Genomic DNA, 12,364 nt, shown 5'->3' with positions numbered 1-12,364 from the left:
CTTGGATTCAACAAGGAAGAAGGTGAATCTCAGCTGAATTCAGGTGGAGGACTAGCCAGCCATTGAATTTGGGGCATGCCATCGTTTATGAAGTGGGTGAAGGCCAATTGAGTGCCCGAATTAAGGGGCAAAATAGATTGAAGACTTGCTGGTCACGTTGGACAGCAAGGGGAGTTGAAATACCGAAAGGGATTGGGAAAATTCCATTTTAAGTTAACTTTTTCTTCAATAAAGCTAAAGAAATACTGATAGGGGCGCCAATTTTGGGGCCAATTGGGTGTGCATTGTCCAAGATCAGTAGGTAAATTTGTATTTTCAGATTTGCATTTATTGTTTGCTGCTGTAATTAAGTTGTAATCAGGGATTTACCACCCTATCCGAGGAAGATAGGCTGGTTACAGGGGGAATGTTGTTGTAGACGGAGGGAGCAACGAATGCTAGTGGTATGAATGTGCAGCATAGGATGGAGGCACTAGAGCAGGTCGACTGGGGAGGTCTTTTGTGCGTGAGGCAGAGGGGGAATTTGCCATAGCAGGTCAATGCTTGTTGACGCAGAGGGTGGAGCGTAATGGGACAAGCGCGTGTATAGTTGGGCGGTCTCAAACAAGTCAAGTGCAGGCAGGCAGGTGCTAGTGGGTAGGTAGTCGGGCAGGCAGGCGCTGGCGGGCAGGTAGTCGGGCGGCACTGTTGGCGTAGAAACGGGATGGGTGCGGGCGGCTAGTCAGGCTAGATGGCAAGCGGAAATGGGCCAAGTGGGTGGCCAGTCAGGCCAAGCGGCAAGCAGAGATGGGGTAGGCGGGTTCGGCCAGGTGGAGACCGGCCAGGCAAGCACGGCTAGTTAGACCAGGCAGTCCGCCGCGACGAGGAGCCGAAGCGGGAAGCATTCACGTTTTCCTCTTTCTCTTTTTGACCTAGTGCAAATGATGTAGGCTATCGTCAATTTGGCCTGGTGCAGTTGTGTTAGAGTGAAGCAATGCGAAAGCGAATGACCGTGACAAAGAGTGAACACAGAGAGAGAGAGAGAGAGGAAGAGACAATGAAACGCAGAAAGTTTGCAGTGATGAATGTTGTATAAGGATGCAGAATTATACATGGGTGCAGAGAGAATATCTGCGTATGTCTTTGCCTTGAGGACCTTAATTTCTGTCAGCCCTGAGTGTTGTCTCCGTCACTAGGAGGCTGAAATCTGTCAAATACAAGTGTGGAAGTTTGGTGGAAACTCAGCCTAAAAGGCTGAAAAGAATGCCTCAAAAATACCCGAAATAACGAGGTTGTCTGCAATGTAGCCGACTGGAGCCGGATAGTCCGATTGCTGCCACGTGGCACTGTTGACATTGTAGGAGATGACTCTCAACACCCCCTCTCAAATCTTGGGCAAGGTAGCAGACTGAGGGATTTGGAATGTCGATGAAGTAAAGCCTGGGGAAGTGCCTTCGTAAACAGTTCTGCAAGATTGTCTTCAATCTTACAATACTCCACAACAATGGTCGCATCCAGAAGCTTCTTCTTGATGAAGTGATACTGGATCTCTATGTGCTTCATCTGAGCATGGAATATGAGATTCCGTGCCAAGGCAATGCAACTCTCATTGTCGCACCGCAAGATAGTGGGACGAGTTTGGGGGAAGCCAAGCTCCTCCAACAACCGTCGAAGCCACACAGTCTCACATGTGGTAGAAGACGCAACTCCATACTCTGCCTCAGTCGAAGATAGGGCTACCGTGGGCTGCCTCTTGCTACTCCAAGAGATAGTACCAACACCCAGGGTAAAACAATAACTTGTAGTAGATTGCCTTTTATCCACATCGCCAGCCCAATCTGAATCACTTTAACTTGCAAGAACAAGATCAAAAGCACCTGTATCTGTTGGATAGAAAAGCCCAAGATTGAAGGCCCCCCTCAGAAACCGAAGTATTCTCTGAGCAGCTTGCCAATGCACCTGTTGAGGTGCACTCATAAACCTAGCCAAGAGACCTATAACAAAACATAGATCAAACCGTGTTGAGGAGCCAAATCAATGATCCAATCAGTTGATGGTAGCGAGTAGCATTTGCCAAAGGAGAATCTGCGTGTGAAGTGGCCTTCCAGTTTGGATCCATAGGAGTAGAAATGGGCCAACAATCCTTCATCTCAAAAGTCACCAAGAGCTCATGTACATATCTCTGCTGAGAGATGGAAATCCCCCTCTGAGACTGATAAATCTCATCGCCCAAAAAGAAATGGAAGTCTCCTAAATTTGTCATCTCGAACTTCTGGTGTAGGGCTGCCTTCGTCTCCTCGACCTTCTGGGTATCAAGTCATCAACATACAAAACAAACAACACACGACCACCCTCGGAAGTGTGCACATAAAGTGGCGGATTGGCCCTAGAGCGCCAATATCCCAACTTGGCTTGGAGAAATGAATCAATCTTCTCGTTCCAAGTACGCGGAGCTTGCTTCAGGCTATACAAGGCCTTCTTTTAATATGTAAATCTTTCCATCTGAGGAACCAAAACCAGGAGGTTGCTCTACATAGATCTCCTGCTTCAAATCACCATTGAAGAAGATCGAGTTCACATCCAATTGAAAAACAGGCCATCTGTTATGACCAGCCAAGGCAAGAACAACACGAATAGTTGCCATGCAAGCTGTAGGGGCAAAAGTATCATGGAAGTCAACACTTGGACACTGTGCAAAACCTTTAGCAACAAGGTGAGCCTTGTGCTTGTCCAACGAGCCATCACTATGGTACTTGGTCTTGAAGATTCATTTGACACCAATCACCTTTTTATGAGAGGGACGAGGCACAAGAAACCAAGTTCCATTCCGCTCAATAGCCTCCAACTCGGTTTCCATCGCCTTTTGCCAAGGATCAGACTGTAAAGCCTCATTCACTGATGTAGGCTCTCTATCATGCATAACATGTGACATCAAACAATAGTTAGAGCAAACAAGCTCCGTAGAATGTGCTTGGTGCCTCCGTGACCTCTGAGGTCCATCCTACGGTTGCCACTCCTCAAGGACCCCCTCGATCCTTGAAGCATAGAGAGTATCACAAGACCAATGAGGAGAAGGCCGGATCTCTCCTTGGCACTTCCCATCTATTGAAAACTTGGGTACATCTACCGGTGGATTCTCCATTGGGGTAGTTGGTGGAAGAGAATATTCAAAATCTGAAGAAGAATCTCCATCAAGAGGCTTTGGTTCCAAAGGAACTGTCTTGGGAGGCCAACTTTCCCTTGGATCTCCAAGTACGGGGTGCTTCGCACCCCCCTCTGTGGTTGGAACTTCCACAAACTGCACATCTCGGCTCATGTAGACATTTCGTATTACGGGATTATACAAGCGATAACCTTGGGATTGGGAGCTGTAGCCAACAAAGACCTATCATCAAGAAGCCGCCTCAAATTCGTCAGGTTGTGTCTTCGGGATGTGCACATAGGCGTCACACCCAAAGATCTTGAAATAAGAGATATCGGGCTTAGTCCCAAAGCAAGTCTCAAAAGGTGTCATCTTGTGAACGGCCAAAGTGGGGGATTGATTCAGGATGTGGACTGTCGTAGCCACTGCCTTGGCCCATAGAAACTAAGGTGTTTGTCGGTGCTTCATCATGGTGCGTGTCATCTCGATCACTCTTCGGTTCTTCCGCTCCAAAATTCCATTCTCTTGAGGAGTGTTGGTATTAGCAAACTCCTGGTGAATGCCTTTATCTGTACAAAACTGAGCAAACTAATTAGAAACAAATTCACCATCCTTGTCTGATCGCAATGTCTTCAATCTTGGGCCCGATCGGTTCTCCTCGAAGAGAAGCCAATCCTTGAAGTGGGAGAAGGCCTCTGACTTTAGTGTCAAGAAGTAGGCCCATGTCATCTTGCTATAGTCATCTATGATCAACATGAAGTACAAGCTCCCCTTCAACGACTCATTCCTTATCAGGCCACAAAGATCCGTAGATATAAGCTCCATAGGTGAAGTAGACTGCCTCGAAGCTTTGTTGGGAATCACATCTCTATATTGCTTCCCACGAATGTAGGAGACACATGGCTGTTGGCTCACCACTGTCTAGCAAACCTCGAACAAGCGATCCTCGCGACGCCTTCCGAAGATACTCATAGTTTAGGTGGCCAAACCGAGCATCCCATAGCTCGGACTGTGCTAGAGAGGTAAGAAGAAGAGAGGTAAGAGCGGAAGAAGACTTCAATTTGTAGATGCCATTCTCCTCATACCCTGAAGAGAGAACCTTCCTTGATCCACGATCAAGAACACTAACAACATCACTGTCAAACTCCAACAAGAGACCAAGAGATCAAATCTTATGTACTAAAAGCAAATGATACCCTAAACCTAGCACTTGCAACACCTTGGAAGTGTGGGTACCACAATTTCTATTTGGAATTAGGTGCATCTCAACCCGTGCAAGAATAGACACAAAAGAGCTGTCTCGTATGAGAATTTGCCCACGCAAGGGTCGCAAATGGGCAACACCAACTGTCGAAGGAGTCATGTGTCGTGAGGCACCACTGTCCACGATTCACTCTCGAGCTTGGGGAGCTGTCATTGTAGCATCAAAAGTCTTCGGTGTAGAGTCCTCAATGACCGCTAAGTGAAGAAAAGTAGCTGACGAGGGTGCAGCCACCACTCCAGAATCCTTCGTGTCCTTCTTCTTGGTGTCCTTCTTGTCCTTGTAGGGGCAATTCTTCTTCCAATGACCGGTCTTACCACAAATATGGCATTTTTGATTCTTTCTCTTTATCCGTCTTGGATTTGTTGTCCTCCTTCTTTTGGTCCTTATCCTTTTTCTGAGAGGCTTGACCAATCAATGCCTCTAATTTGGACGCATTTTGTCCCTTCAACTGTTCCTCTTGGTCCAAGACTATAGGAACTAACTCTTCCCAATGGAGAGTCTACTTCCGCCCTGAAGCAATAAGAGCGGAATAAAAAGTACTGAATCGTGGCGGCAATAGGAACAATAAAGTGATCGCTATGTCTTCGGAGGAAATGGGCTTTCTTGCATTTTGAACCTGCATCTAAAGCTGTTGAAGCTTGTTGATGTGTTTCCGAAGCGAAGAAGACTTATTCATGGATAGGGTCCACATCTGCACCTCGAAAGAAACCCTCTTCGTAAGGATCATCAGGTTGTGCATTTGGTCAAGCTCCAGCCATATCTCCTGAGCCACCGTCAAGTGCTCTATATGGACTATCACGGCTGTTGTACAAGACAGAAAAAGAAAAGAACGAATCTTGGCATTTAGCTTATCCCAATGAGATTGGGCCTTGGTCAACTCCGCACAAGCACTTGAAGAGAGTTTGGACTCATCTCTCACCGAGGGCCGGTTGATCTCCTCCATCACAAGCTCTGCCAAATCGTAGAACTCCAATATGGCCAACATCATCACATGCTAGATGCAATAATTGTCGCCATCGAGCTTTTGACTTGATGGAAGAGCCGGTAAGATGGGCACCTTTCGGTCCATGATCGTGTGGAACTCCACTTCAGTCTCTGTAGACATCTTCACTTGTAATGCCTGCACAAACGCAAAAGAAACCCCCTCTGGATGTGAAAACACATCCTTCTAGGGCTCTTGTCTCCACGTCTCAAACCTTCTTTAGCCGTCGGAGGCGATGAAAAGGTAAAATCTGCACTTGAAGTCTAAAAACATAGGCTTCTTCCTTCTCTAACAGCAAAAAAACAGCAGCAACTTCAGCAAATCTTCTCTTTTCTCGCACACTCACACTTGACTCAGCCTTGTTCTGATGCACAGCCCACCTGCTCGCACTTGAACGCTGAAAACACAGCCTTGTGTCGTGCTGAAAACTCCTCTTCAGATAGGTCCACCCTAGGTCAGTCCGTCAATGCTCTGATACCATGTCAGAGTGAAGCAATGCGGAAGCGAATGACCGTGACAAAGAGAGAGAGAGAGAGAGAGAGAGAGAGAGAGTGAAACACAGAAAATCTGCAGTGAAGAATGCTGTACAAGGATGTAGAATTATACACGGGTGCAGAGAGAATACTTGCGTATGTCTCTGCCTTGAGGACCTCGATCTCTGTCAGTCCCGAGTGCTGTCTCTGTCACTAGCAGGCTGAAATCTGTCAAATACAAGTGTGGAAGTCTGCTGGAAACTCAGCCTTAAGAAGGCTGAAAAGAATGCCTGAAAAATACCTGAAATAACCAGGTCAGTCAGACAGTCCGATTGCTGCCACGTGGAAAAACTGCCACGTGGCACTGCTGATGTGGCAGGAGATGACTCTCAACAAGCTGATGCAGGCTGTCGCAGCAAACTGTCGGCTGCAGGTGCAAGGTTGGCCACAGGTCAGGACAAATGTGCAGATGCCTCGGGCATTAGACAACAGATTTGACGGGAGTGATTGGTGTGAAGTGTGCTGCCAGACAGGCTAGAGCAGTAACCGTTAGGTAGGAGAGTGGTTGAGAACGGCTCAATGGCAGCAATGGTGATGATAGCTTACGAGCTGAGTGACGGCAACTGGGAAGATGTATGGCTTTGATACCATTGTTAGGTTAGGATTCAACAACACGTGCATGCATGCATGTGCACACACACATAGAGTCACAATGAACAAGTAAACAACAAGCGAGAAGAATGCTGGAATGTCACATCGACTATGTGAGAATAATCATGAAAGTACAATCCCTAAGGTACTAAGTACCACACCCATTGATGGGTGTTCACATGGGGAAAAACTCGTCTCCAATTGGAAGGTAAAAAGTGCCTGTGGATAAGGGAGTGGTCACACTACAACTATGGAGGAACGTGATAAGTGTAACATAAATTGTTGCTGTAATTTTTAGGGCTTAGTAGGTTGAAGTTGCTCAATGAGTTTTTGGTTAATCTAGAGTTGGATTGAGACCTTCTTGATATTTGTTGGCGCATTGGCTATGTTTCCACAGGCGGCTTGTTAGTTGGAGTCTTCCAAAGGCTAAGATCAATGGCATCCCTTGAGAGGAAAACACACCGGTGGCTGTCCCAACGATCTCAGCCCATCTTCAAACTACAGCTGGCTGCCTCATAGTTGAGGGAAATGATTGAGAAATGGATGCGTGGTAAAGGAAGCTGAGGGCTTCCATTTGATCGGATCAAATTTGATTGTTTATCAGTGTAGCTCTCTTTCTTCACAATAGAGATGCTCTCAGTTGTGGACAACTTCATGGTTGAACTGCCAAGATGGAAGAAAACTCTCGCTTTCAAGAGGCACTGGCTGGAAGAGAGAACACAGCTCTAGAGGTGGCTGAGAATTTGCAAGATGCTGGTCGGCTATGGCTTCCCAGAACTCCCAAAACAATGAATGGATGAAGAAAAAGAGAGAAATAGACCAAAAACTAAATTTCCAAAGTTTGAGAGTGGTTAAACTTGTGAGAGTGTGCAATGGAAGAAGGAACAGAAACATAGAGACAAGGAATAGAGAGAGACTGCAAGAAAAGAAGAAAGAAATCTGCATCGAACAAGGAAAGAATTTTGAATATAGAAGGCAGACGGATCATGTTTCCGCACACAGCCCACAATGTGAGTGAGGGCACCAGATCAGGTTGATGATGACGGCACACTAGAGATGGATGAAGATGACGGAGTCGGAGTGTGCACGTGCCAAGGAAGAGGAAGATGAAATAAATAAATAATTTGCCAATTGAGTGGGGAAGGCTATAATAGCCAAATATACCCAAATCTGGCCAATCTGAAATTTGGGGCCAAAATATGGTTGACCAGCATTTTATGCTAGTAAAAAAGCTAGAAATGCTCAAAAAAATTCCGGAAAGGATAGACAATGCTCGATAAGTGAGGCAGATTGATGTATGCAGAAATTGCCCAGGAAATACACACAAAATCCCGACTGGAGGAGAAAATGCACTGAAAGGCAATAAATTGAGTGCTCTAGAATGAGCTACCTCCTCCGTCTAAACAAGTGATAGACAGGTCAGAGCTCCTAAAGTCGTTGTTTGACTCGGACTGAGGCCCATAGGAAGGAGATGACAAGGCATGACAAACATGATTGCGAACATCCCCTTTTAGATCCTGGATGTGACGGAAGATCAAGGCAGAAATGGATCCTATGGTGGTAAGAGGAATGCCAATGTTGATGTAGACTGCAAATGAAGAAGCTTCTCATGATCTTGGGAAACCCCCTCTGAAACACTAAGAGCTAGAGAATCCACACCCACATCATTAGGATCATCCCCCTCTAAAAGGGATGGGGAGTACAAGGAAACCATTGGAGGAGGGGGGGGGGAGGGATGGGAAGCAACATGTGAAATAGATGGTGCACAAGCGGGAACGAGTGTAGCAATAGACAACTGCCTTGAAGGACCATGCATAAGAGAAGGGGAATGGAGCTCGTGAAGCCCGCTCTAATGCCAACTTGTGGCCACAGTAGCCCTTGTAGAAGAATCCTCAATACAAATGGCTTGTTTGGTGAAGATAACTTGGGTACCAAGTCTAGTAAGGCCATAAATTGAGAGGAGTGGAAAGCCCAAGTCCGGAACATAAAGGGCCTGTGAAAGGGAGTGTGAAGCGCGGTCGGGAAACAAAGGTGTAGTGCCAACACCACAAATAGGCATCGATATAGTGTTACTAACAATGATTGAATCCTCTGAAGGATATATATTCGGCAACAAATCACCTCGTGGAGTCGTGTGACTAGAAGCTCCACTATCAACTTGCCAACGCCTCTCAATATACAAGGCAACCATTGAAGAAGGCTCCTCCAACTCAACAATATGAAGGAACACAGACTCATGGATAAAGGTAGAAGGCTCGAATGCTTAGCTTCATCCCTTGCTTTCGGACGAAGGTGAGGGTACTTCTTTCAACATTTCTCATTTGGATGAGTCCCCTTCCCACAATATAGGCATTTAAGAATGCTCCTCTCATTTAGCATTTGACTTCTCTTTCTTTTTCTTCCCCTCTCTCGAACTTGCAGCAACAAAAGCTTTGGTGGAGTTGGATCCACTGGCAACCTCTTTGGGGTGCTCGTCATGCTCCAAATCAAGCGGGGCAAGCTGCTCCCATAGAAGCTTCTCACATGTCCTCAATGTAAGAAGGTTGCAATTGAGTCAAAAGAATCATAGCCATATCCTTTGAAGAGATCATTGTGCCAAGGGACACAAGCTCATCCCTCATATCCTCCAACCTGTTAATATGATCCTTCATGGAAGAAGAATAATCAACAACGAGCATCCATAATTTCTTCTTGAGAGTAATCCGGTGGGCAAAGGTCTTGTGATGGTACAAAGAAGCAAGCTTTGTTCACACTTCCATTTCTTTCTGCAACCCGCACACATGCACTAGGATAGAATCTTGTAAGCCCTTAAAGAGAAAAGGTTCTAGAGTTGAGCTGATCCCATAAGGTCACACGATCCATTGATGATCCGACAGTGGGATCCTCCATCGGACAGGGAAAAGGGTGGGTAACAAACTCCCAAAGATCGAAGGTATCAAGGATACACTCCATCTTACATGACCAAAGCGAGTAGTTTGAACCATCAAGCTGGTCCTCTTTGGGTAAAGAAGGGAGTATAGGCCCTTGCATAGAGGGTGCAATGTTGGCGTATGTAGGCTAGCAGCACGGGTCTTTTGTGAGACATGGAGAGAACGGGGAGGTGTGGGTTCCCGAACAAACGGGCTAGGTGACCTTCGTGCGTCATGATCCAAATTCCATGTGATAATTTGGCCACCGTTCAGAGGAGTGTTGAGAAGGCTCCTCATCTGTATCATCAAAGCCACAAAATTGGTTGTAAGACATCTTCAAAATCTTGCATAACACCCACAAGAAATTTGTGTTTTGGCTGTAGACAACCCCAAACCAAGAGGAAATGGCTATGGGATCACAAGGAAGTCAATGTAGAGGGTCCCAAGAAGAAAGGGTTGTTTTTCAGCAAAACGTTGCTGATGTGGCAAGGCCGCTTGGCAGTCTAGGGTGTTCCCCTCCGTGAGAAATCAGCTTTGTCTCTCTCTTAGGCTTTGATACAATGTGAACGAGCGCAACAGAAGAAGGAACACAAACACAGAGACAAAGTAACAGAGAGAGATTGCAAGAAAAGAAGAAAGAAATCTGCTTTGAACAAGGAAAGAGTTCTGAATACAGGACAGATTAGTGCTTGCATGCAGCCCATAGCATTAGTGAGGGCACCAAATCAGGCTGATGATCACAGTAGCACCGGAAACAGATGAAGATGACGGAGTCGGAGTGTGCACCTACCAATAAGGAGGAAGATGAAATGAATGATTAATTTGCCAACTGAGTGGGGAAGGCTATAAATAGCCCAATGCCCCCAAATCTGGCTGACCTGAAATCTGGGGCCAAAATATGGCGGAGTAGGATTTAATGCTGGTAAAAATGCTACCAATTTTGAGAAAAATCTTGAAAGGGGTGGACAATGCTTGACAGGTGAGGCAAACTGATGTATGTAGAAACTGCTCGAGAAATGCACACAAAATCCCAAATGGAGAAGAAAATGGAGTGAAAGGCAATAAACTGAGTGCTCTAGAATGAGCTACCTCCTCTGTCGAAACAAGTGACATACGGGTCAGAGCTATTAAGGTCCTCGTCATTGAGGCTCCCATGACAAGGCATGACAAACGTGACTGCTAACAAAACTGGCAACTAATAATGCATTGTTATCGTGAGGTTCTAAGAATTGGAAAACTATCATAGCAGCAAACCTAGAAAAGGCATCTAAAATCTAAGTGGATAGGTGTACAACTTATGCCCGGTCTTTAGAAAATAGTATAATTTTCTGCAAAATCAAAGTAGATGTTGGCTTATGTGGTGTGGTGTGGAGTAATTGCATGATTAATTGATAAAGAATGAAAGATAATGTGAGAATTAAATGATGCACAATACTCAATCACAAAATGAGTGTATTAATGATTGAAAGAGAATACCATGCTTAAGGAGACTAAAATGAATAATGCCACCCTTATATACTAGGGATGCACAAAGTGTCTTTTTATAGTAAGACGTAACCCTAAATGGCTTAACCATTATAATAAACCTTGACCCTAGTGTGAGTTAGTGTCTAGGACACTAGGGGCAATCACTATGTTTAATGACGGTTTACATGCCTAGGGATCCTGAGTCATGGATATGAGGGCATTGCCGTAGAGCCCATGTGATGGCCTACAGATATCGTATGAAAAATGAGTCTAATGATAAATACTTATGATCTGCACATCACAATTGATCAATCATGACTTAAAACAGCATGCAAGATCTACCAGTTAAATCATGCAAGTTAGTGAGAGACAATCCTCCCATTCAACATCTTGTACACCACTGTTGAATTGGTGCTCCTTACCTAAAATAAATAGGTCCCAGTGAATCTCTGGTGGATAATGCAAGGCACTCAGCTTCAGGGTCTTGGTAGTCTACTTAATGTGTAGTTGGCTAACAAAGGCTCCTTGTCAAAAGTGGATCACTTCTTGTAGCTAGTCCCATTAGACAATTCTGGCTGGTGTGCGTTGCCAAAAGGAACACACACTCCTTGTGGCTAGTCCCAAACTGGTGATCTCCCCCAGGAAAGGTGCCACGGAATCATCCACATGTCCGCTCACAGCCTTTTATAGAGGTGCTGTCAGAATCTCAAATAATTTATCCTACATTATTTATTTTCACAATCTTTGTGAATCTTGAAGCTGTTCGTCAATTCAAAATTATGTGAAATGTCATGAAGATTTCCTAATCACGCGATTAGGGCTTAATAATCCAAAGTTGCAACCTAGCCCAATTAGAATTATCAGTGTCATGGGAACAGAACCATCTGAAAAATCCTCTCTCTGGTGCTAGAGTGCTTATTTACCAGAGTTAATACCTAACTTCTATGGCTCTTTTGAAATCAAGGCATGTGCACTTGCAGACTTGGCCTTGCTTGCCAGTTGTGGTTGAATAGTAAGATTGTCAAAACAAAACTGATATGCTCAGCCCATGAAAACAGCTAGTATTTTTCCTTGAAGTTGATTTTTGATGTCTGATATTTTTGTGATGCAGGATCAACTGGAGTGGGAGGTCCGCAATGGCTGTGTGTACTTCCAAAAAGCGAAAGATACAGTGTGCAAGGAAATACCTTCCTTACAATTGATCAATCAAACTCTAGGTTATGCCAGAGAACTGGAGCGGATAGTTTAGGCCAGCTGACAGTTAAATTTTAACTGGTCAGGTTAAGATTTGTTACGTAAATTGAAGTATGCTTTGTAACATTGTTACAACTCCAACAGGGATTAACAGAGTTTCTGAAAATTCAGCTTTTTTGGGACTGGGCCTTTTCAAGTTTTTTTTATAAAAGATAAAATCAAAATGCACAGGCCAAGTTTTGGGGACTCATTAAATAGACCTGGCCAGTTAATGACAATACCATGGATGTTGAATTGACGTCA

The 12,364-nt window shown here is 45.1% G+C and overlaps 1 protein-coding gene across 1 annotated transcript in view; it reads left to right on the top strand.

The window, feature by feature from the left end:
- Positions 1-12,364, top strand: part of RPN12A (regulatory particle non-ATPase 12A) — a 57,005-nt gene extending 44,641 nt beyond the window's left edge. Inside the window, exon 6 of the mRNA XM_087682365.1 lies at positions 11,979-12,364. Within this exon, the coding sequence (XP_087538491.1) occupies positions 11,979-12,116 (138 nt within the window). The 3' untranslated portion in view covers positions 12,117-12,364. The remainder of the gene's footprint in view (positions 1-11,978) is intronic.

Source organism: Lygodium microphyllum, chromosome 7, assembly GCF_053477565.2.
Source record: "Lygodium microphyllum isolate KBCC chromosome 7, Lygodium_microphyllum_v1.1.10, whole genome shotgun sequence".
Lineage (NCBI taxonomy): Eukaryota > Viridiplantae > Streptophyta > Polypodiopsida > Schizaeales > Lygodiaceae > Lygodium > Lygodium microphyllum.
The sequence above is the reverse complement of the archived record's forward strand: the minus strand, read 5'-3'. Positions and strand labels throughout refer to the sequence as shown.